Consider the following 24,145-nt stretch of genomic DNA (forward strand, 5'->3'; position numbering starts at 1 on the left):
TGACAGATGTCACCGTGGCATTCAGCCCACACGAGCTCTCTCTCTCTCTCTCTCTCTCTCACTCACTCTCACTCACTCTCTCTCCCTCCCTCTCTCACCCGCACACGAACACACTTTTAGTGCACTTGCTTAGTCACCTCCCTCTTCAGCAGGACTCATCTGTGAGGTGGTCGGTGGATTAATTAGCTCTTAGTTGACGTCACTGAGCCCTCAGAGACTTCACGTTAAAACGGACTCTAATAAGGGCATGATGGGTGACAGCTGTCTCACACGCTACCACTCACATCAGCACAAAGTCTCTCTCTCTCTCTCACACACACACATTCACAAAAACACATCGATGACTGTGACCCCTGACCTCAAACTGTACAGACTCTTTTTTTTTTAATTATGCAGATTTTCCCGAAGTCTTTCACTTTTGTATAAAATTCTACAAATTTTATACACTCTGGCAGAAACACTCAGGCGAAACAAATAACATCGCTGTGCTCCTTTCTGGGTGCGCATGATGGTCACGGCGTGTGAGATACCAACAAGGCTCGGCTAAATTCAACCACATCAACTTGACGCAGAAGTAAACGCTCCTCATTAAAAGAGCGTCTTGAGAAAAGCCATCGGGAGCGTATCTTGGTCTCCTACTGTTGGGTGATAACTGGTGCTGCTACAGCAGCGTTCGCACTCTTGAGGAGCCCCTGCTGTTGTTTTGAACAAAGCCCCCCTGAGATAAAGTCTCGTGTGATCTCGCAGCTCTCTTCCAAGGTTAATAAAGGCAATAGAAGATGTCGGCCTTGTTGCCCGGGTCTCTGTAGTGGCAAATCAGAATGGTATTGTCACTGCACAACTCCACATCTGGCGTCATCTGTTGATTTCCAGAGGGAATGGGGTCCTGCATGACCTGGACTGGTCATCAGAGTGTCCTGTTACCTACTTTACAGAAGAACCAGGCTCTTAACATCTGGCTGTGCAGATGGATGACAAACACAGAGAACAAATACAACTCATTACAGCCCCATTTTCCATCCATCTAAGTCATCCGCTGGGGACCCGAGTGTGTTGTCTAAAACAGTCATAAATCGTGACTTAAACAGAGAGAAAGTTCACATCGCGCCTGCTGTTTCATGGCATTTCATCTCACACACGCAGAGCTCTTTGTGTGTGTGCGTGTGTGTGTGCGTGTGTGTGTACCCGTGGCTGTGTGACTCATCCATCAGAGTGTCAGACTCCTCAGGCACTTTATGTGTCCAGCCATCCACCCCATCCCCCGACCGTGTTAGCCTGTCTGTGGGAGAGATGGCTGTTTTTCAGCTAAAAGGAAAAAAGGGAGCTGTTGCGTAACTCATCTCAACCAATTAAGGGCTGCATTCAGTCTTCAGAAGGGCTCAGCGTCAGGTTTCCCAGCTGTTTGTCTCACTCCATTTTCACTTCGATAATAACCCGCAGTGTCAGAAACATCCGTCATAAAAGAAAGTGACTGTACACCCGCTGAAACTACAATGATCTGTTTTTATTCCTTCTGTATTTATTGTCAATAATTCCATATTTATCCCACTTGACTCCTCCCCCAGCACAGTCGCACTGTGATCCATCTACCTTGAATAATTGATATTTTTAATAACACGTCTATTCTCATTTTTGCACTCTGGACGTTCTTGTTATCATAACATATCTACTCATACAGTACCTGTGTTTTATCTGCAGCTGTCTGTCTTCCTGTTAGTTATCCATCTCTGCTCAGCAGAGCATTTTGCAGGAGATTTTCCTTCTCAATGTAAAAAATAACAACCCCATATCAAACTATTGTGCATCCTCTGTCAACGTACAGTAGTTATGTCAAATTCTTTACATTTCCGACATTTTTCCAGCTGGTTGTCCTTGTTTTAGCTGTCATTCTTTGGTTTAATTATTTGGAGAACTGTGGAAAAGCTGGGGTCAAATTCTTTCTACGTGCGGAAACATGGAATGTAAAGCTGATCCTGATTCTGAAAATAGTAAGAGTGGAGTATAAAGAGGCCACTGTTTACCGAGTAGAACGTGAGGGATGTGCGACTATTTATTTCTTGACTCTGTATTTGCTTCATCTTTGCAACGTAATTTCAACTTCAGTATTTTCAGTCAGGAACGTAGCTCTGTGTCTTGATCTCTTCACCCCCTGTTTTTTTTCCTGTAATTCTTTTTATTTGTCAAACATTACAGATTGTGGTGCTGAAAGTACGTTTCTTGCCCCCCCTGTTGTTATTTACACCCACATGCACGCACACACGCACATGATTGGCTTCACATTGAGACCGTGAGCAACCTGATGATTTGGACCAAATACGGCGCCGATTTTATGTCTTTAATTCTGCTCCAGCTTTCAAAGCCTTGGCCATCAGTAGGATGGGCGGCGCAGGAACTTGTTCAATATCCGCCGTTCTGTACATTCAGTTGTTTCAGAGTCGGTCAGAATGGTGATGAAGCTTTGATTAAAAAAAAAAAAAAGATAGAATAAGATTTCACAAGGCTGACTGTAGACTGGTAATTCTTAAAGCCATAGTTACCTAATCCCAGCAACATGACTTCGCACTCACACAGCAACATCTATTCAGCCGGAAAATTTCAAGTGCATTTGTGCGGCGGTAAGAGTGATTCAGCCGTGACATTTCAGCTAACTGGAAAGCAGCTGCAGTGCTGGGGAAGGAGGTTAAAACTGGCCTGTGTGGACTAATAGAAGCACACAGTCACACCGTGAGTTAAAGGCTCAGTGAAATATTTCAGTACCTGTAAGGAGGGAAACCTATTAGTTCGCCTCTGTGTTTCAGAGAATTGGATTTGAGTGGAAGCGTGATTATAAGATAAAAGTGCTGACTTGGCTTCAACTGGAGGGTGTTTACATCCACATCCAATAAATCATCAAGTGCTCGAAGCCCTTTTATACGCAACTTCCAGGGGTTTATTTATATCACACAATGTCCTGCACTGAGCAACCCTTTCATTAAAAAAAAAAACCCCACTAAGACATAAAAGAAGCAACTAAAAACATGCAGAGTAAAAACAAGTAATTAGATTCAATATCCCTGACGGCACAGAGGTGCGTTCACAAAAACATGCACAGAGTTCATTAGAACAATTTGAAAAGAAAACAAAAACACACACACGTGCAGAGAAAAACATGGATCAAACACAAATGCTTAGAGCTATGAGAGTTAAGGCAAGGATTCATGGAAAGCAGTGCATTTACAGCTGGCCAACAATATCCAATACTGCAGAAGGAGAGTGTGAGTGCATAATTTAAAGTAAAGAGTCAAAGTGCATAATTTGCACGATTCTTTACACAAAACTCTGCATTATGCTACCTGTGGCTTTAACAAGTCTTAGAGCCTCTGGAATAAAACTAGGTGGTCTAAATAAAACTGTGCAGAATGATTTAACACACAACTTAGCAAATTAGCAATTAAAGGACTGTTAAAAACTCTGGGAAAGTGCTGAGATTGGCTCTGGATCTTTGAATCACTCTTTTCCAAAGCTCGCACTGCTGCAGGACATCAGATAAGTCACGGAATTTTGAATTGTCTTAGAAGCCGTGACTGCGCTGCAGTTAAACATCATGGGTTCTCTATACACTCGCAGCAGCATTTTATATCAACTGAAACTGTCAAAAATACTCGGAACAGCAGTACAATCAGTTCCGCGCAGTGACAAATACACACGTGATGATCAGCGAGTTGTGGTGGGGTCAGGAACTGGAGGGAGACTGTAGAGCTTAGACCTCAGTCAAGGCCAGTGAACTAAGAATGGATTAGACATAAAATGTATTTATTCTACCTGCGACCTCCCCCCACCAAGTGTGGTGAAAATCAACCTGCTAGTTTTTGCATAATCCTGCTAACAAAATGCTTGGAACACCCAATCTCCCTGCTAGACGCAACAGTGTGCTGGCTGGACTCTTGTCAGACAGTATTTGCCCTGCTGTGTTTCCTTATTTCTGGAGTCTGTTCAAAGGCAAAGCAGCCCCGTCCAGATCTCCCCATCCTAAAGGATTTCCCCAGGATCTCTGCATCATGTTTGTTGGATAAAATATTCAGGGATCTGTAACCATTTGACAAAGTTTTTCCAGCTTGCAGAACACAGTTTGTTTGTGTTGTCTGTGCGAGGATAAGGTTGCGGCTGGCTTCTTTTGGTTTCTCTTCCATCGGCGCTGTACTGTTTCAGGTCCTGCTGAGCCCTGCGAGAGGTAATAAAACTGCATATCAGCAGGCTTTGCGAAACCCGCGGAGCCACACGAGAGACAGAGTCTGGATCTCCCAAATAAGCCTTGACACGTAATTCGCCTCACCTTGGCACTTCGGGCCTGTGTTGGTCCTATCAATAAACAGCCCATTTAGCTCAGAGGTCACCGTGAACGACAGCTCTCCTAACAAGTCGGCTAAAAACAAGTATTTGATTGAGGAAGGATTTGAATTCCTCCTTGTATTTGTTAGTTTTGTCTCACCTCCATTAGTTTCCTAAGTAACTCCTACCACTGGTAGTAACCCCCCCAACCTCCCATGCATCACTCCCAATCAGGGCTCGGGTCACTGTGCCCGCAGCCTGCAGGCATCACTCATTTAGACTGTGAAGTTCCAATCACTGCCTGACCCCTTTCATCCAATTTCATGGCTTCTTGTGGTGGGCTCGTACCCCTGCTGCTCTGCTGTAAAACTCTGTAAACGGACCAACCTCAAGCTCAGGGCCGCCGCTCGTCTCAACAAGACGAGAGGGAGACGAATGTAGTTCAAATGAATGTCAAGCCTTGTTATTGTACCTCTTAGTTAACACGGTTTGGCCACTCAAGAGTGCCGGCTTTACCTTCATTCTTATTTCAGACACACTCGCACACAAATAGCGTGGCTCGAAACACTTCATTACACCGCTGATATAGAAAATAAACCACCTCTGGCTTTGGAAAATGAAAAATCTCAACTTAATCCTGTCGGAACGGTGCTTGCTGGTCACAATTTGTCTCCGAGGGATATTTTGTGGTTGAAGTTGATGGGGTGCCAAAGTTTTCGATAACACAGTTGTGCTTCATTTGGAAACTGTATCTCTTTCTCAGAGGTTGGTTTTCTGAAATAATCTATAAACATGTCAACATCCTGCCACGTCGAACACAGAATCAGAGAATCCCTCCCAGGCCAGGGAGATTATCCCTCATGAATGTTCCAGGTTATTCTGTATTCCCTCTGCCAGGACAGGAAGCCTGGAATTATACAGGAGCACTAAGAGCTGAAATATCGCCATGATCAACAGTCACTGAATGCAAAACACACCTGTGCCTTTGACTCCAATTATTTCTCGAAAAGTAACATGAGACTGGACAGATGAGAGGCAAATTATTGATATTTGCTCTGTAATCTATTTGTGAGGAGAGGCATTGTAATTCTTAATGGAACCATTAATGCAGCCATTCAAAAAGTGTAAAAAAAAATACTTCAAAACATTGTCAAAAGAATACCTTTGATTCAGAAAACATGTGAGTGTTGATATAATCACACATGGACAGAGTAAATGGGTGCAGGAATAGATAAATTCTTCAAATTTAAATGAGTAAATTCTGATTTTGAGGTCGTAGTGGAAACATTTTGTGAATACAAACAGAATTGTGGGTAAAAGTCTGTGTCCTCTGCTGAGTGACACTTTCTCCATCTTTTTGCTCTGTCTACCAAACGGTTGTATCAGGTATTAGAATGATGTCCTACCGACAGCCGCTCCTGCTTTAATTCTGATCCATCAGCTAGAATGTAAAAACCTGTACTTTAAGGGTTCTGACTATAAAATGTGATTAAAAAAAAAAAAAAATCCCCCCCCCCAAAAAACCAAAACAATTTCCATCAAGAGTTTAAAGCTCCAACAGGGCGTCTGTGGAGGGGATGAAAGGCTCCTGTTTGTATATTTGCTGGTCGCAGATCTGATTAAAGGCTAAATGAAACCATGTCAGCTAAACTCTGCCAGTGGTGGTTGCCACTAGCAACGTACCGCTGAGTGGATCCAAATGCTGGTGGCAAAATAGCTCACCTGTTGCTTTGTGGCTTATTTCAAGTAACTGCACCAATAAGAGCATCACTTGTGGTCACTTGTCAGTTCCTAGTCAGAGTAAAATGCATTTCTGTAAATAACTAGCAGGCCTCATTGAACGTGCTGTTGTAGTGACGACCTGTCGCTCTACCAACAGCCAGTGAAAACTGCCACGACTTCCACCCCATGTTCTTCACCCACGATCGCTCCTTCGAGGAATTCTTCTGTTTCTGCATCCAGCTGCTCAACAAGACCTGGAAGGAGATGAGAGCCACGAGTGAAGACTTCAACAAAGTAAGCTGCCTGTGTTTGGGAAGGTGGGAGGCTGAGATGACACATCAGGCTACTTCATTGTAACTGGGGTTTGGAGTATTTTCGTCTGTTCGCACTGGGAAATGACAAATTTAAGTACACTTGACTCCAGAATGGATGATTAATTTGCTTGATTGTTGAGTGTAGGATGGCGATGGACTGCTTGGAGCTGAAATATTTTCTGCACAAAGCTTCATCAACATAAAGGGCCTGTTCTTGAGCTGACTGCCACACACAGGATCTATAGTTTTCTTGCCAAGCACCCATGTTGTTTGTTAAAGTAGCAAATGTTCTGGCACCCATGGTGAGTTGGTCCTAAAGTGAAGTGTACTCAGGGGTTTTTGTTGGTACTTTTCTATCTTGGTGCAGTCCAAAGAGATTGTGCTCTTGACGAAAAAAAAAAAATATATATATATATATAATATGTTATTGGTACTGTATTTTTCCGAAAGGGCACATCATTCATCATCATCAGTAAGATGAGTCTACATAGACACATGAATATGCAAACATTATCATTGTGAAAATCAGGCGTGCTTCACTTCAGGGAGTTTTGGTGGACTCCTGCTGCACTCCTACCTGGCCTGCATGTGCACACCCAGGTCCCTGTAACCTGAAACAGCAGCGTAACTTTATTGACTGGTGAAGTCTCTGACGGGACCAAGGTGAGATCTGGAGGCGTTCTCTTCACTGTGCTGTTATTTCTTTAACGATAAAGAGTCAGGAGGCTTATTTCAGTCATTGGAAACATTTCCATGCATGCAGCAAATGTCTTGGGAGATTGAAGGAGTAAAACTAAAACGTGTCCTCACGAACCCGGCAGGCCACAGGAGACTCAGTCGGGGAAACAGAATTAAACATTTAGTTCTATTTCCACAGGAGAAATATGTTTTCTCCATCTTGTCGAATACGTTATCTAAATAGCTTCGCACCGAGGTGCAGGTGCATCTGGCTTTTAAAGAGAATCAGAGTTGACACTGATGCTGTATAAATTCTTGTTACGCTCAAGACAACTCCTCTGGAGTGTGTGTTCTGCTTTGCGCCCCAAGATTATACATTGTTTAGCTAATTTGAATGGATTAACACACCCATGAGGCACTAGCATCCTGCAGGTTAGAACATGTGCTTTAGATGCCTTAAGTACAGTCCACCGACTTGTTGAAAGTCGCAGTGAGATGCGTTTACGTGTGTCTTTTACGTCCATTTCATTTTATTTTTGAAAATATTTCTTATGATGATTTCAATCGAATGTGATGAGGTACAAACAAAAAAAATGGGCGGATTTTGAAAAGTTCGAGGTGTGTCGAGTTATCATGACAGACGGCATCACTAGTTCTGTTTTGTACACAAGAAGCAGAACCGGCATCCCTTGTTCTTAACTGTCATTGTGACGATGATATCTTATAGTCTGTTATGATCATCGGACTGTGACGTGAAGCCGTGTGCTTTAATCTGTCCACGTTTGAGCGTTTTGTTTTGGGTTTTTTTTCAGCGTATATTTTTCCAAGGGCATCCTGGAGAGCTCTTTCCAGCGTTATTTTCTCTCTGACATGAAACATTAGCTGCCTCCCTTGGCTGAGCTACTAATTAGGCTCCTACATCTTCATTTGAAGCTCTTTTCAGTCTGGATGAAGATGAAAAACTTCCTGTTAGCTGGCTAATGTTGACTCGCCTCACATAGTCGACGTGTGTTTGCGCTGCCAGACACTGGAAGTCATGAGCTGTTTATGACGCATATTGAATGTTGTCCGTTCAATTGGGCATTAGTTGTGGCAATCAACAGATGCCTCTTTGTATCCTGATTGTCTGCCTGATTTGTCAAACAAAGTACTCTGATCTTACAGTGTCAGACACATTCAGACCAGCTTCAAGCCCCTCTGTTCCCCAGCCATTGCTGGTGTGTTGTAGCTCACAGCTCAGCTCCAGGTTCACTCTGCAGGTTAAGAAAGAAAATATTCACTCAGCAGGGGATTCATGGTTTGTCAGCAGGGTTATGTAAAACTACAAGGCTGATTCTCAGTGGGGTAGCATGAGCCAGTGAAGGGGCAAATCTTCAAAATTGTTCTTTTTTTACATCGTGTGAGGTAAAGCCCCTCATTTTTTGTCTGCGAACAGATTAAATTAATGTGTCAGCGGTTGTTTGGTTGTGAATGAAATGTTGAAGGACTGCAGTTTAAGATAATCGGTCTTTAAGAACACGTAAGGGCCAGAAATGTCCTGACTATAAAAGACAAAAGCACGTGAAAGGTTTTTCCCACTTTTAAGTCTCTTCCCGCTCACCACCTCACTACAACCCTCGGGTGTGTTACGTTCCTATATGTGCTGTCATAAGCCAGACAAAACAAAGAGAAGTTGCTTGGATTGAGAAAACTCAGATTTCACACGCAGGAAATAACTGAGTGATATGAATAATGGATCGTTGTGTCTTGAGACTTGCTACAACATCGCTGATCCACTTTAGGATGCAGTGATTGAAGAATCAACGGTAGACGAGATCAAAAGCGTAACAGTGGCTAGATAAATGTTAGAGTGATACTTCATCCAAAAAGTCTATTTTATCTTCCAAGTGCTAGAAAATACTTGTCTTGACTTCACAAAGACACTTTTTTCCTCCTCCTGCATTCCTTCTTTGTGACTCTAGCGTACAGAAAGAGTCAGCAATTGGGTATTGAGCTTGACGCTAATGCTAACTGATGGCTAACAACAGCACAATTTTCAAAAAAATGTCTGTGAACAGACTCTTAAACTCATCATCCTGCATAATCCACGTGTTAATCCAGCCGTATGCTTGGTAATCCATAAACGCTTGTATTTGGGCTGAGAACAAACTGTACTACTACTGTGAACAATTGAGACGTGTGACCAGCTAACTCGCTTGTGCTCGTCCGTATTCGTTCAAAGAAGCAGCAACATGCAAACTGCAATAAAGTTTGTTTTTAGCACAAATCAAAACGTGGTTTTGGACAGTTTTGCAATCAGTCGGCATCAGCCTCAAGCTGAATATGTGTAGCTGGCTCCTCCTGCATTCTGGAGTTACCTCGAAGCAAGACAGGAGAGGAAAGTCATCTCTGTGAGCAGAAAACACCGGTCTCTAAGTACTTCAGATGCAAAATGCACTTCACTGTGGGTGAAGTATTGCTTTTAATCCTCACCAACTTCTATGTTTTCACACTTGCCGTTAACAACTAAAACACAACTTGTGTTATTAACTGATATTCATTCTCAGACCAGCTCTGATCAGCTTGGAATAACTTCTCGTGTTACCCCTTTGTCATATACTTCTAGTTTTAGAGGGTTGAGCAAGCTTCTTAACAAGCCATCCTGCTCTCCAGTCCCATCCTGCACACCTCGTCCTGATACGAGTCTCTTTCGATACAGAGCTGGGCGAGATGATGCCTCCCTGCTCGACCTCATCTCCCATCACACACTACCTCGGGAGTTTGAGATTCAGCAGCAGCAGCTTGTCGATAGTTAGGCTGTGTAGTCTCGAGGGGTTCCTATCAGCTAAATGGTGCGTGTGGAGCTCTGCGCTTTCAACCGCAAACACTGCGTCGCAGTTTGTTTCCACTAGGGATGTAGAAACACTCTGGAGACATCAGAGCTTATGATAACATCTGAAAGTTAGCTCCCACCAAACCCTGTCAACAAGAAACTCAGTTGTTTGTGTCGTTGACTGCATTTAAAACTGTTCCGATGATATACAAGAGGAAGATGCTCCAGATGCCATGAAGATCCTATTTTATCTGGAAGTAGAGACAAAATTGGACTAATCTGGAGAAAGAAAATTGGTTTGTGGTGCTAGTTCTTTGAAGGACTGTAAATGAATCCATGAATGACGAGATAAAATAAAATTCAAACCGTAAAAATAATCCTTCGTAGTGTCACACTCACCCAGCAGTTAGAGAGGCTTTAGCTTCTGTACTGTGTTGAATATCTGAGCAAGATCGAATTTACACAAAACTGGTTCATGCGTCCTAGTAAGTAGAAGTGCACGATGTAGAGCGTGCGACTCCTCCAAGGTGACCGTGTTTTTTCAATATAAATGCAGTTTTTTTTGTTACATTAAAAGGATTTAATTAAATATTCAAAACGAGATCTTCCTTGGACAGTGCCAGGAGATCTTTTTGATTTGACGTGTTTGCATTCATCTGAAGCCTGACAACACTACTGGAGGAACCATCGCACGTTTTTAATGACTTTTAGTCAAATATAATCCCGTCGCTGTTTGAGGACTAAGATTATTTCCTTTGTCATTTCCAGCCCTGCTTCTAACATCGTGTTAATTTCAGCGAAGAAAAGTAGTTTAAAGACATTCGTTGGCCACTACGTTCTGAGATTTCATCGACTGAAATTAACAGTAGGACTCAAATATAACTAAAGTAGATGTGTTTTACTAAAAAGACTAAGAATAAAACCAAAAATCTAAATCAGCTGCCAAGAAAATCCTGAGGAGCCGTATTAAAAGGAAAAACAAGAAAAAACTGTGGTTAAGCTGTTCATGGACTAAGATGAGACTTTTGGTTCACTATAATGTCACTAAAATAGAAACAGCATGGCTATATATGATGACTTATATATAAATGATGTGACACATAGGACTATATTTTAAAAAATAGCTGCCAAAATCAACACTATAAACAAAAATAAATCCTGACTGTTGAACTATAATATGTAAATTTGCTCATGTTGCCAGTCTACGCACAGTGTTATGTAGATATCCTCTTAAGGCTGTGTGTGTGTGTGTGTGTGTGTGTGTGTGTGTGTGTGTGTGTGTGTGTAATAAACTGTGTCGAGGATAATTCGGAGGGTGTCCTCTTCCAAACATAGCTACATTTCCCTGCAGCTCCTACAGTAGCAGTCAGACCCTGGCAGCGTTCTGAGCTATAGAATACTAAATCGCCTTATTAGAGTGCGTGCGTGAGTGTGTGTGTGTGTGTGTGTGTGTGCGTGTGCATGTGTGTGTGTGTGTGCGCGCGCACGGGTGAGCGCATGAGCGTTTCATAAACACTGATGGCTCTTCATGGCTGACTGAGCATTTACTCTGCATACACAAGCACACTACCTCAACATGAAGTCATGCTCATTTAAGACAAAGGAAACAAAAGCTTAAATAAAGCTCGAAATGCAGCGATACACACACACACACACACACACACACACGTACCCACACACATAGTTGTAGAGTTTCTATAGGCGTGGTTTCCTTTTTTACAAATGTTATTCTGTAGAGAAAGGTGTGCTGTGTGGACATGTTGACTGTGTAATGGAGGCAAGTCTGATGCTCCTGGGGCGCAGTGCCGACCATCAGGCAGCCGTTTCCCCTGTTTCCATAGCAACCTCTGTCCATTTACTGCTGCTGCGCTGCACTTCTGTGGCTCTGTTTCAGTAAGATGGAGCCACTTCTCCGCTGTATCTGTTGTGTTTATGTGCGTCAGTGTTCGTGAACGTCTATCAGAGACTGTGTGCTGCTGCCCGTAGTCTCTTCATCCAAAGTCTCAGAACACCCCCCCCCCATCAGAGCCCCCACCCCCACCACTGCTCCACCACCACCAACACCAACACCACCACCACCACCAGAGGAAATAAAGCCTCCATCTCTCTCCACTCAAGCACTTGGAGGAAGAAAAAAAATCCCTTACTGATGTAGCGGCTTGCAGCCACTCACGATACCCCTCCTCCTCCTTCTTCTCCTCCTCGTCCTTCGTCCCTCCCTTCCTACCTCCCCCTCTGTCTAAACCTCTCTCTCCACTCATCTCTCCCACACACACACACACACACACACTTACACACACACACACACACACACACATGCACACACACACTTATCATGTGATCCACTTGCTGCACCACAATTGGCGTTTCTGATCATGGCGTGTGTCCAATCAGGGCTTAAGCCCGGAGATCAACATAAGCGAAGAGGAGCAGCCTGGCTGATGCTCTTAGAGTCACAGAGGGAGGGAAGAAGGCAGGTAGAGAAGAATACACAAATAATAAAGTAGAGGAGGAATAGAGTATCTTAGAAAAGAAGCACAGCTTGGATTGTTTTTTTTTGTTTGTTTGTTTGTTTGTTTTAATTTGAAGGAAATATACTAAAAGCGAGGTAGGAGATGTCAAGGAATAACTAAAAGACAGGAAGAGGAGGAAAGGCAAAAGGAGTTGCACAAGTCGTTGTTGTTGATTTCTCCATCACTGTGGCTAACGCAAAAGCTAACTGTCAGCCACAGTCAGCTAGACTGCTCCTCTAAGGAGCCATCTGCTCCCTCCATCCATCCCCGTCTCCTTTCGGGCGCTAGAAACTCCTTCTCTGTGAAAGCCACGAGGATTCATCAGTCACTGTGGAGAGTATCACACCACACTTAGAACCATGGAGGTGACATGTAAGTACTGAGAGTCTAGTGGGAAAGAGTGTTTTTCAATTAACATGGATGGCTAAAGTGGGGGAGGAGGGGGGGGGGGGGGTCGGTAGTAAGGGAGGAAGAGGGAGTGTTTGTGTTGTTGCCTGGATGCGGAGGAGGTGGATGGAGAGAGAAGAAAGGGCAGGGAGGGATGGGACAGGGAGATAGAGCGGAAGAGAAAGAGAAGGGGCAGATGGGGCTGTGTGGACTCGGCGAGGCGTAAGCAGGTTAGACCAGATCACAGCCTTTTCATTTTTCAGTCAGTCACACAAACATAATCTGCTAGATTAAAATTACACCCTCTCACATAAAACCCTCATCCCCATATTCATCTACTCTCCATCACACTCCAGGCATCCTCTGTCCTCCAGTGTGTGTATATGTGTGGTGGGGGTTGGGCTTTGTTATGAATGGGATTACTCCTCATCACCAACACCCACCGTTGTCACCAGAGGAATTCAATGCCAGTACTACTGTCTCCTCCACTGTCGCTCAGCCTCGGATGAGATTCCCCAAGAGTTTCATCCAGAACGGTTTGACACGAGATTACAGCAAAATACTACCAATCCCGTATTTCTTTACTTTTGGACAGCGTTGCATCCACTAACATCCTTTCCAGGAGCGTCTTCTACTTCGGAGTGATGCTTTGGTCAACAAGGTGCTGAAATATGTTATCAATTGACAGGAAGTTGAACCTGAATCAAGCAAAAACGCCCTGAAGTGTGTTTCAACTTCTCAAATGTACTGACAAGCTTTTTTTTTTCTGATTTTTAAATCAGAAAAAAACTTTATTGATCCCCGAGTGGGATTTTCACCTTGAGGTGCTCAGGTTCAAGAAGCATTTAAGTGTAAAAATAAATAAATAAATAAAATGGTAAAATAGAAAAGCTGTGTAGACATAGTACAACAATACGTACTACAGGCAATAAAATGATAAAAGAGGAGAAATGAAATGTACAAATGTACCACATACGTCAAAGTGTAATGACAGCATACTGTATATGAGTGGAAAATACAACTTGTGCACGGAAAAAACAGGATTATTTCAGTCTTTGTAAGGTATTTTTTATGGTAAAGAATGCATTTTAATGACTGATCTGAGGATAAATGGCAAATTCCTCCATAACTGAATTGAAAAACCAGATTGCAGCCTGAAAACCAGATTGTCGTGTTTTTTTTATGCATCATTATTAGAAAGTTTGGCATTTCGGGAGTTCAGATCTAATTAAAGGGCCAGTGTGTAGGATTTGGAGGGATGTGCTGGCGGAAATGTAATATTCATCATGACTAAGTTTTCATTATGCATAATCACCACATATGTGATTTTTCATATGCATGAGATCAAGTCTGACATCTTAGACAGTTTCTTGAGTTCCCCCGAGGTTTCGAAGTTCATCCAGTGCTCCCCCTGTCCTGAGATCAGCAGTGAACATCTGGAGGTTGGTTCTCTGACATGGTGGACCTTCTCCTCCTCACCTCTCGTTGACTCAGATCAGGGAGTGACAAGTAGGTCACCATCCCCAGATTCCTCCGTGTCTCTGCAGTAGCCTGCAGTGGACAAACCAAACACATTTTTGTTCTTGCGTCGAGGTTGCCACTCGAGTTGTGGGAAAATAAAGTACCTACATTTCGAGAAATGGGACAACCATACTGATTATTTCCCACTAGATAATGAAATAATGTTGTTGTCAGGCAAAGACATGAAAATAAAACAGCATCAGGACAAGCGGGGGGAGAGAACAGGGAAAAAGACTGAGGAGAGGGACAAGTGTGACACAAGAGTGACACTGAAGTTGCCTGTTTTCTGCTAGACTGGTGATTTAGCCTGAAGGCCACCCTAAGTCTTACTAAATGCTTGGAAAGGAAGGCAGTGGTACTCACTAATTCAGTTTGTGAGATTCTGGAAAACAAATTTAATAATTTTACTTTAAATCCAACCAAAAATGGACTTTTTAAAGATGCGCGTGTACACATTCGACTGAAATTGTACTCAGACCAACAGACCCAGATAATGCAGTTGGAAATCACATGAATCAGATGTGTTTATCCGCATGAATCAGCCCCCAAACTGGCCCCGCATTCTGCTAAAGCTCCATAGATCCCTCCGTGATGTTTAACCTGGAAGTTGAACAGTGAAGGGGGGAATCGTGGTGGTGTAAAAAGATGGTGTAAAACACTTTTGTGGACACATGACGAGACAAACTTTATCCTGTCTCAGCTGAAGGACCAGTTGTTTCCTGTGATAGTCGTTGAATTAAAGCCCAGTGTCAACGAGGATGCTGCTGTTTCTCTCAATTGGTGTGTGATGCAAAAAATGAACTGGAAGAAAGTCAAACCGCTGTAGAGGGAGGTACCGCCACTTACCTTTCTGGAGGTGGACACGTTTTGGTGAATGAATCGATTCTCCCCTGTTCATGTATATGGGGATGACGACACTGGCCCAGTTAACCCAGCTACTGAAATCCTACACACTGGTCCTTTACAGCTGCTCACCGCAAATCAAATAGGGATGCAAGATGTAAATCAATGCAAATTATTTCTGGCTCCTCGCTTAACAACAGGCCAGTTGCTTCTCTTTGCCTGGAGGTTAACATGCGTTCATACATGGTTAATGACGTGGTGCAGTCGGAGGAGACGTGACAGCAGTGACGCGAGTGCAGGTGCCAAAAGGTTTGTTGTTTTTTTTGTTGGGCGCCTTGTTTGGTTTGTGGTTGCTCAAGCCTCTGCGCACGCTGACATACATCCGCACAGCTTGCATGAAATGGTACATGTATGACTGGTACCAGGACACAGTACAACAGCCCCTCCCCCGCTTCTCCTCAACCTGCCACCCTCTTATTCCATATTTTACCTCTGGAGCTGTCAGAGCGCTCTATACCTCTTTCCTCCCCACTCATTCAATTATTATAGCAATTTATTTTTGTCATTCTTTTCTGCTCCCTCCTTTGGTCTCTCTATCTGCCTCCTCCTTGTCTTGACCCCCCTCCACCTTTTCCTCTTCCAGCCCTATTGTCAAATTCAGACAGGCTATTTATATCTTCCTGCCTGGCTGCCTCACCTCCCACTCCCTTAAGAAGGTTTGCTATATTGTTTTTCGCACGCGTGTTTGCGGGCAGCGTGTGTTTGTGCGTGCGCCTCTACAAATTGGTGTGCATTCATTTGTGTCTGTAAGCCTTTGTAGACGAGTGTGGGTTTTTTTGTGTTTATTTTTTTTCTTCTTCTCATGATTTGTGTGTAGCAGGAAGAACTTGACATCTATTTTCAGACTGGGACTATTTTTTTTTTTCATATCTCTTTTTTTCTGTGCAAACACACACGCACAGATGCATGTGTGTTTGCACCAACGATAAAGGACAGTTTCTAATCTCAGGCAGCCTCAGATCAGAAGGATCATCCGTCATTAGCATCAGAGCTAACATTTGCTGTACTGTGTGTGTGTAAAGCCGGGAAAAGCATTGAGATTGTGAGAATGCATTGATTCCTTGCAGGCGAAGACAAGTTGATCTCCACAAAGTCTCTCTTGTGTGTGGGTGTGTCTTATTCTGGATGCACGCTGGGTTCTGAGCCTTATCTTCCGCGTCATACAATAATCCCACTTCGATTTATTACTCTGTGTCTGGATTAAATTTGGCACACTTTATTTGTTTCAGGATGAACGTGATCTTTCCAGATCTCTGATCCGGAAAGTCATGAAAGACAGTTTTTTTCCGACCTTATTTCCACTCAGGGTGTGAAGCACCGTTGCTAGTTGCTAACCAATATGATCTCATATAATGAAATAACACCTGTTTGGATGTCCTTGAATAGATATTTAATCACAGCCAATTTACTCATCCCGCTGGGACGATTGATGCAGAATGTTCATATTTCCTGCAACAATATAGTGAAATACTCATTAATGCACAAGCCGAGGTCAGCGCTTGGCTTTCATCGCCGTTCCCTGATAAACTAAGAGTAAATGGTGATTTCCCAGGTGCCTTTTCTCTTCCAGTCATGCATTCCGGCTGTCTTGCATCTCATGTAAAGCTCCTCCACCTGCGGCATGGCAACATTCTTGCAGCAACAGCCACCCCTGGTTGACCCGGGTGGAAGGAGGATGATAGAGGATATGTTTTATTGTGTGTACATGGGAATATGCGAGAGAGGATACCAATTAGTATATGTGCAGTTTTAGCATGTACATTGTATATCCGGACCGTTCCGTATAGTTGAGTTTAAGCTCCCTCTGGTGCAGTGCTGCTGTCAGGAAGATCCCAGAGGCATTCGCTAAGAGAGAGAAGAGCTGCTTTGCTACTTTTCACTGCGTCTCATGTTACATTTACCCCTCACCGCTCTCTTTTATTTCACTGAAATACCCAGATACAGTGAGTCCTCATCCGTCGGAACTGTGGGACTCAATACCTAATTGAAATTGAAAAGATGTGAGTAAAGCTTCTTCTGCTGAGTTGTTCTCAGCAGACTTAAGAAGAGCCTCGACAGCATCGTCAGTAAAAGTTGAAAAGTTGAACTCGCAGATGATACAATAATACGGCTGTAACATTGAAGGGGTTGTTCACCCCAAAATAAAAACGGTCATGTTTTTAGCCTCTCTGCCCACTGTAGCCGAGAGCCATGACGCCATGTTTGTGGTGAGGCTGAAAACATGGCACCAGAGATGTTTTTCAATACAGCGTGGCATGTCGAGTCTTCGGGACTCTTGGATTGCCTCAGACGAGCATCACGGAGGCATCTTATGGTTTTCTCTCGTATTTACATTCAAAATTTAGTCACCATTCACTTCAGTTGTTTGGGAGAAGACTGCATCACCCTTTTACTGTGAATCTCTAGCTGCGTTTTATGGACTAAAACATTTCACCCAACCATCCATCTGTGTGACAGTGAGTAGGTGATGATATTCATGTGTTAAATATACCAAAAAATAGACAAAAAGGAGGAGTTATTTCTGTATTACACTAATCTTTACTGTCTGTTTTGTTTTCTGCAGAAGAAATCATTGAAAAGACCAAAGACAGCACACAAAAAACAAGGTCAAAACCTAATAAATGGTTGGACTGTATTCAAACATGCGGCCTGTGTGTCACACAGAAGGTCAGTGTGCCTCCTGGAAATTAAATACTCATCTGTAATAGACTACTTGTTGTTAAAATGTAAAATCATCACTGGAATCATCCCTGCATGATACTATAGCAGCTACAGTTCCTTTTAATAGCACCTTGTTCACTGGGCTGCTCGATTAACCAGCAACCTGCCAAACCACGCCACCTCCCTGCTGTTAATACCAGCAGCGACTAGCCTGCTGTGGACAAACAAATTTAATCAAATCAGAGTTGCAGGAGGTGGAGGGTGCCGCGGCCTGGACCTGCGGATCCCCCGGCAGGTATGAGGTGCGCTTCGGCGCTCCGCTGGGCCAGTAGCATTATCCCCCCGCTTCATGGTGGCTGAACTACTGAGACCATGTCTGAGCGGACAGTGTCAGAGACTGCCCCAGTAAAATCAGGGATTTTCCAAGGGCAGCCTGGACTTGAGGAGTGACAGGAACCGCTTGTGTTTAAAATCCTAACAAGAGAACCATTCAATGAGATGACATCATCAGAAATGGGATGTTTTAAATGAATCCAAACAGGTTAGAAATATCAGTATTTGGCACCAGTATCACAAGACGGGTAATGATATTTTCCAGATTGATATTTTTTCCCACCGCTAGTCAATAAGTAATCATTTAATCAGCTCATGATTTCAGCTTTAATCAAGACACCGTGTAAACACTGGTCAACATCTTTCTGCTGCCTCAGCGTGATCCCTATTGATTTTGTCATATTTGATTTCCTCACTGGAGAATTAAAACCCAGACGGACACAAACGTTGCCTCACGCCATCGTCTTAATGGTCGTCCATCTGAGGGTCCCAACAAACGTTGTCTCTCTCCTCGTCACCAAGAGCGGCGTGGACTGTTGTCTCAGCACAAGCTTTTTTTAGTCAGAGCCAGTGGGAAGCATTTGAAGTGTGTGTGTGTGTGTGTGTGTGTGTGTGTGTGTGTGTGTGTGTGTGTGTGTGTGTGTGTGTGTGTGTGTGTGACAGTCAGAAGGAGAACTGTGTTTTGCTGTGCCTCCACAAATGTCCTCTCACACAGACCGCAGGGGTGATGGAGAGCAAAATCCGGCCCAGTTGGCATCGCTGGCAAAGATTAGTGTCGCTAACATTTCATAAACAACAACAAGAGGTAAATAATACCTACCTGGAGGTGCTGGTCTGTAGTTGCTTGGTTTGATCTGGTGTAGATAAATAGATTTAATTTATGTACAGTAGCACTCCTCTAGTCTACACACACACACACACACACACACACACACACACACACACGCATGCACACACACACACACACACACACACACACACAAAGCACTTGGACATGATCTCTGGAAGAGCCATGAACCCTCTGGTTCCCTGACAACCTGCCTTACCTCCTCAGGATGCCTCTCTTCTACCTGGCTTTGAGGAAAAAGTTTATTTTCTGAGAATATTTCAACCATGTCTTAATAGAAAGTTTTTGTTTTGGAAACATGAATCTTTAATCACACCTTAGTCTCAACTTTCGGTTCGGTCGTCCTGCAAAACAGGTTTTTGCCTTCTCTTCATTGCATTTTTATCAGCTTTCTAAATTTAATACAAGCCTGTACCAGCCCTGTCTGTCTGGGCTGCATGACAAGAGACAGCCATCCTTTCATGTCCACCTCTGTGGCATTGTTTTATTTTTAATGACATATTTTATTTCCTTTGGCTTTGAAGGAAATAATTATTGATGGTGGCAGGGAGGGGAAATGTAATTACCATTTCAATAGCAGGGACAAGGATTCTCGCCTCTCTCCTTCTCTGCTCCTCGTTAAAAGAAGAAGGAATGGACAGAAACCATCGTGTGTGTATTCCTTATGAACACTTTAGGGATACTTTTTGTATGTTCAAAACCGACTCTTCCAACACGCTCCACATGCAGGAGAGTTTTTCACTGATTTCAGGGAGAGTCAGCAAAGTCTCTTTTTTTCCCCCCGTGATTATCATCTTATTTTTCGCCCACCGAAGTGTCTCTGCCTCACAATCGGCTTCAGCTTCAGGAGTGGGTGAGGATTTGACTGACAGCTGGTAAATGATGTCATTAGCATCCTCTTAGGTAAATGAAGCAGCAGCGCTAGTCGACTGGTCCGTAAGAGGGGACAGTAATTTGATACAGCTGATGCGTTGTCGATGATAGATGCCGGGTCGACTCCAGGAGAGGAGCCGCCGACTTCCCAATTTGAGAAGAGCCTGAAAGAAAGTAGCAGAGGAGTCGACGTGCCTCGCTCTTCATTACGCTCGCTCGACAGCTCGTGGGACAGTGTTTAATTACTTTTCCTGACACTTGCTCTGCTGTCTAACTTCCCTCCAAAGGAGCCAGAGGAAAGAATGATGGCCTGTTGTCTGGGAGAGATTAGGGAGCGTGAGAGAGGAAGACAGAAATAAAGGTGGACAAGATCGAAGCGATAAATCTCAGATCGCCATCTTGTATGAAGCTGAGACGACGGCTGAACAAAGTCAGGAAATTTATCCTGAAAGTTCTGCAAAGTTTGGGCCAGCGGTGACGTCCTGTCACCTCAAACCAAGGTTCTTTCTGAGCGGGGTGAAATATTCATAACGCCTCCCTCTGCCCTGCTGCAAAAGGACCATGTGTTTGTATTAAATGTGATGAATATTCACCGTGTTAATTAGCATGAGTGCAGCCACATGCGCCAACAAAATTGTTTTCCTGCCGGAGACATGACTGCAAACAAGGCATATTAATGAACATTCCCCAGGGAAGGCTCGGCTGAAACACCGGGGCTGGATGGCGGTCGCTCTTCAGAGATCAAGATTAGATCGGCGAGCAGGCTGCAGGAGACCATGAGCTCAGCGGTGAAAAGCTGACGTTTGAATAATATCCCGAGTCACCAAACTGACAAAGTTTCCTGCTGTTTTATGATGCAGATAACGACATGGGTGGTTAGTTTGATTAAAAAAAAATCTCTGCAATCGGTCGTGTACCGCAGCCCAAAAACTCAGCTGTATTTGCTTTGTGATATCTCACTCATTCACCTTCGTCTGGTGTTTTCAGGGGCATTCGTCTGTCTGTCAGCAGGAGTACACAAAAACTATGTGGCTGATTTTCACCGAATGTGTTGGAGGGGTGTAGTATGGGCCAAGGAGAAACACATTCAATTTTCGACCAGATGAGTCTACAGGAAATTCCATGGTTTTCTACACTTTCATGTGTTGTGGGTGGACCAGATCAGCTAAACTCTGCTCATTAAATTTTGTTACAGGAAACTGTTGTGACTAAACTTGGCCTTTAGTCTCCTGCTCAACAGGTCGATTAATTGTACATTATTGTCTCATTCGACCAAAATCTCATTGGTTGAGCAGGCGCCATGTTTGCGTCACAGAAAACTGCCTTCCAGGATTAATGAATTATTTCTGGCGGCGGTAGGCTCAGACTAACGGGGCTGGGTTCAGAAGTCCAGGGCTTTTTTTGGCACCTACTGAATCTAGTCAGAGGATCAGAGCGGCCCCCGTGAAACCAGGAGTAAAAACAAGTTACACGCCAAAGAGCATTTAGGCACCAAAGCTGTTCAACAAGCACACGCAGAAGCACAAGCTTTTCACGACAGTCCTCAACTGGACCCCTCGCGGTCAGAGCTTTGCCAAACTCCACACATGAGTGCTTTCTAGTTTTTAAATGAGTTCTTTATTGGAAGAATGTGTGCGCCTCATTCTCTGACAGCCCATTTTTAATCTTGAGAAATAGATTAATTTAAGACTTAATTATCAGGATTGTGGAAATTTATAACAGGCAACTCTGCGGACAGGAGTGATGAATCTCCGGTAGCACGGCTGCAAGCTTTAGCTTCATCAACTCGTCTGCAACCGCTCAAACAAGAGGAGGAGAAGCTGGAGGTGCTGGAGGCTGGAACGTGGGTCCTGGAGGGGCTGATTCTCCTGTTAGCTGGACACCTGTTCCTCCACATGAAAATATGGGTGCAGAGGAACAGAAAACAGAAAAAAAAAATCCTTCCAGATGACGAGAAGAGAGTTGGCTTGAATATGTTCCACACTGAAGGAAGGATGAACAGCTGTCTGTATGGATGAATAAACAAAAGGATGAGAGGGGACAGACACATGAACACAAAACCCAGAGACTCGGCTCAGACTCATTCTGATCGAAGAGAACAGGAGCAGATGGCTCTTTTTCATGATAAAATCATAATGAAGCTCATTTTTCTAATATTACCGTATCACTTATTGGATACTTAATGCTAACAGGCGTGTCTATGAGTCAGGTCGCTAGCAGAGATGATGATTATATCAGTTTTCTATAGCCTTTACCTCGACTAATCATGGCTTAATCTCAGTGCAGAGCGGTGATTATTTTTAGACGTCCCGACGTCAACTTGTGTCTGCCTTAAAGAACGCACTCGTGCTGAGTCACGGATGTTCTGTATCCGCCTCGATGCCACTTAGGTTCGGAGACGGCGTCCTCTTCACTGATGTCGTATCTTAAAGGGATAGTTCAGATTCAGCGAGGCGGGGTTGTGTGAGGTCGTCATTTTCAAATTCCGTAACTTTCATGGGTTTTCTATGACCCAGTGACCTCTGATAGTGAGGTCGTTACCTTCATCAACATTGGACAAAGTCACGTTAAGAAAAACCATTCTTTCCCACCAGATGACCATCAATCTACAATACGAGGCATGCGTAGGTAGACGAAAGAAGATCTACAGTTGCAAAATGTCAAAGCTATGAAAACATTACAAATATAGCACAGATGTCTTGAGATGAGCCTTCATTTAAGTTGATAAATACTCTTTTTTTTTTTTTTTTTTTTCCTGTGACCCCGCTGTCAATGGTGCACCACTTTTAGACTTGGAAAATGATTCATAAAATTATCAAATCTAGTGAATCATTCGATTACTCATGAATGATAATAAACCATCCTTGTTGCCACTCTAGTTCCTGTTTCCTGTTCAGCGTGTTGCCCGTTTGTCAGTCAGCCCGCTCTGACTTCAGCCTCTGAACACATTTACACACCAGATTCGCTGTTTTAAATCGTGTAATCACCCGGAAACATTTTCCTTCTTATGTTGATGTGATATGAATGCTACCTCTTATCAGAACTACATTTAGAAATGGCTTAATTCCTCTCTGTGGCACGCAGAGACCTCTTGGTAAAGCATTTTTAATGTGACTAATGAGATTTTAAGAAGATTATTCTGGATCGTTTGTGTCAACCTGAATTGTGTTGGTGCTGAGACGAGGTTTGTGCTGTTCAAAGCAACTTGCATCATCTATTTTCGATGCACTTATGCTTGATGTGGCGAGTGAGGGTCTAAAGGTCAGCAAGTTGATGAGTAATCGGCTCGCAGTAAACACAAACGGCAAGACATATATTATGTAAGGCAACCTTTGGTATTTTGGCTCACTGGGTTTTGGCAGGACTCCTCATCTCCACATTTCTACTTTTCTGTATAAGCACGTACACTTATTGTCTGTCCTTATAATAGAGTCGCCATTGTGAGGAAGCGTGTTTGCAAAGGCTGGAAATACTTTTTAGTGTCCTCAAGCATTTGATCAACCAGGCAAGCAGAATACAGGAAATACAACGCAGGGAAATCAAAGAGAACAGAGGGGAAGACGGTCTGTTTCTCTCTGTCACCTCAGTGTGATCTAATCCAGTGAATCAGCATCTGCAGGCCCAGAGGCTCCTGTTAACAAGGCTGATCCAAAATCAGGGCTGCTTGTCACGTCCACCATCGTGATGCCTGCAATGACTGGAACAGCATTACTCGTTTTGTGTAGGAAAAATATTATGAAGTCAAGTCATGTTAATTTTTGTAGCCCCAAAAACACATGCAGTGTCTCAGCAGGATTTACAGACCCAAATAAACCCGAGCTCTCTAGGATACTCTGTGTTTGGAGGGGAAACCACCGCTGCAGGGGGATGTTGTGTTGTGTTTGAACAGTTTCTGCACATTTGTAATCATGTTTGTTCTCAGCTGAAGTCATAGTTGTATGTATTTATTGTCGTTTGCCTTTTAGAGGCTAACAATTGGGTGTGTTTAGCTTCACAGGAGCAGCAAGAGTGACAAGCTGGTGCTAGAACCTGCTCGCTAACAGTGGCGGCGATCTGGAAGCGTTTGTTTTTGGTGCAAATCACTGAGATTACCAAGCATACAGTTGCTCTGCAGAGGCGGTCAACGCTGTATGAACTGGGGCGTTCTACGGTTTTCAGCTGTCAGCCGTCGTGAGTGTGGAGCCAATTATACATGGCTGGTTCTTCCTGCGCTCTGGAGTCAGAAGAAGAAATGCAAAGATAGATTTGTGATATCAAAATACACTTTTGGGGC

The 24,145-nt window shown here is 43.6% G+C and overlaps 1 protein-coding gene across 7 annotated transcripts in view; it reads left to right on the forward strand.

Moving 5' to 3' along the window:
* The window catches only part of elmo1 (engulfment and cell motility 1 (ced-12 homolog, C. elegans)), a 109,620-nt gene that overhangs the window by 71,958 nt on the left and 13,517 nt on the right, over positions 1–24,145 (forward strand). For all 7 annotated transcript variants that reach the window (XM_086192665.1, XM_086192670.1, XM_086192669.1 and 4 more), the window contains one exon: positions 6,188–6,324. In XM_086192665.1, the coding sequence (XP_086048791.1) occupies positions 6,188–6,324 (137 nt within the window). The remainder of the gene's footprint in view (positions 1–6,187; positions 6,325–24,145) is intronic.

The sequence above is a fragment of the Aulostomus chinensis genome, chromosome 22, assembly GCF_037954235.1.
Source record: "Aulostomus chinensis isolate RoL2024-O1b breed Wild chromosome 22, RoL_Achi_v1.0, whole genome shotgun sequence".
NCBI lineage: Eukaryota > Metazoa > Chordata > Actinopteri > Syngnathiformes > Aulostomidae > Aulostomus > Aulostomus chinensis.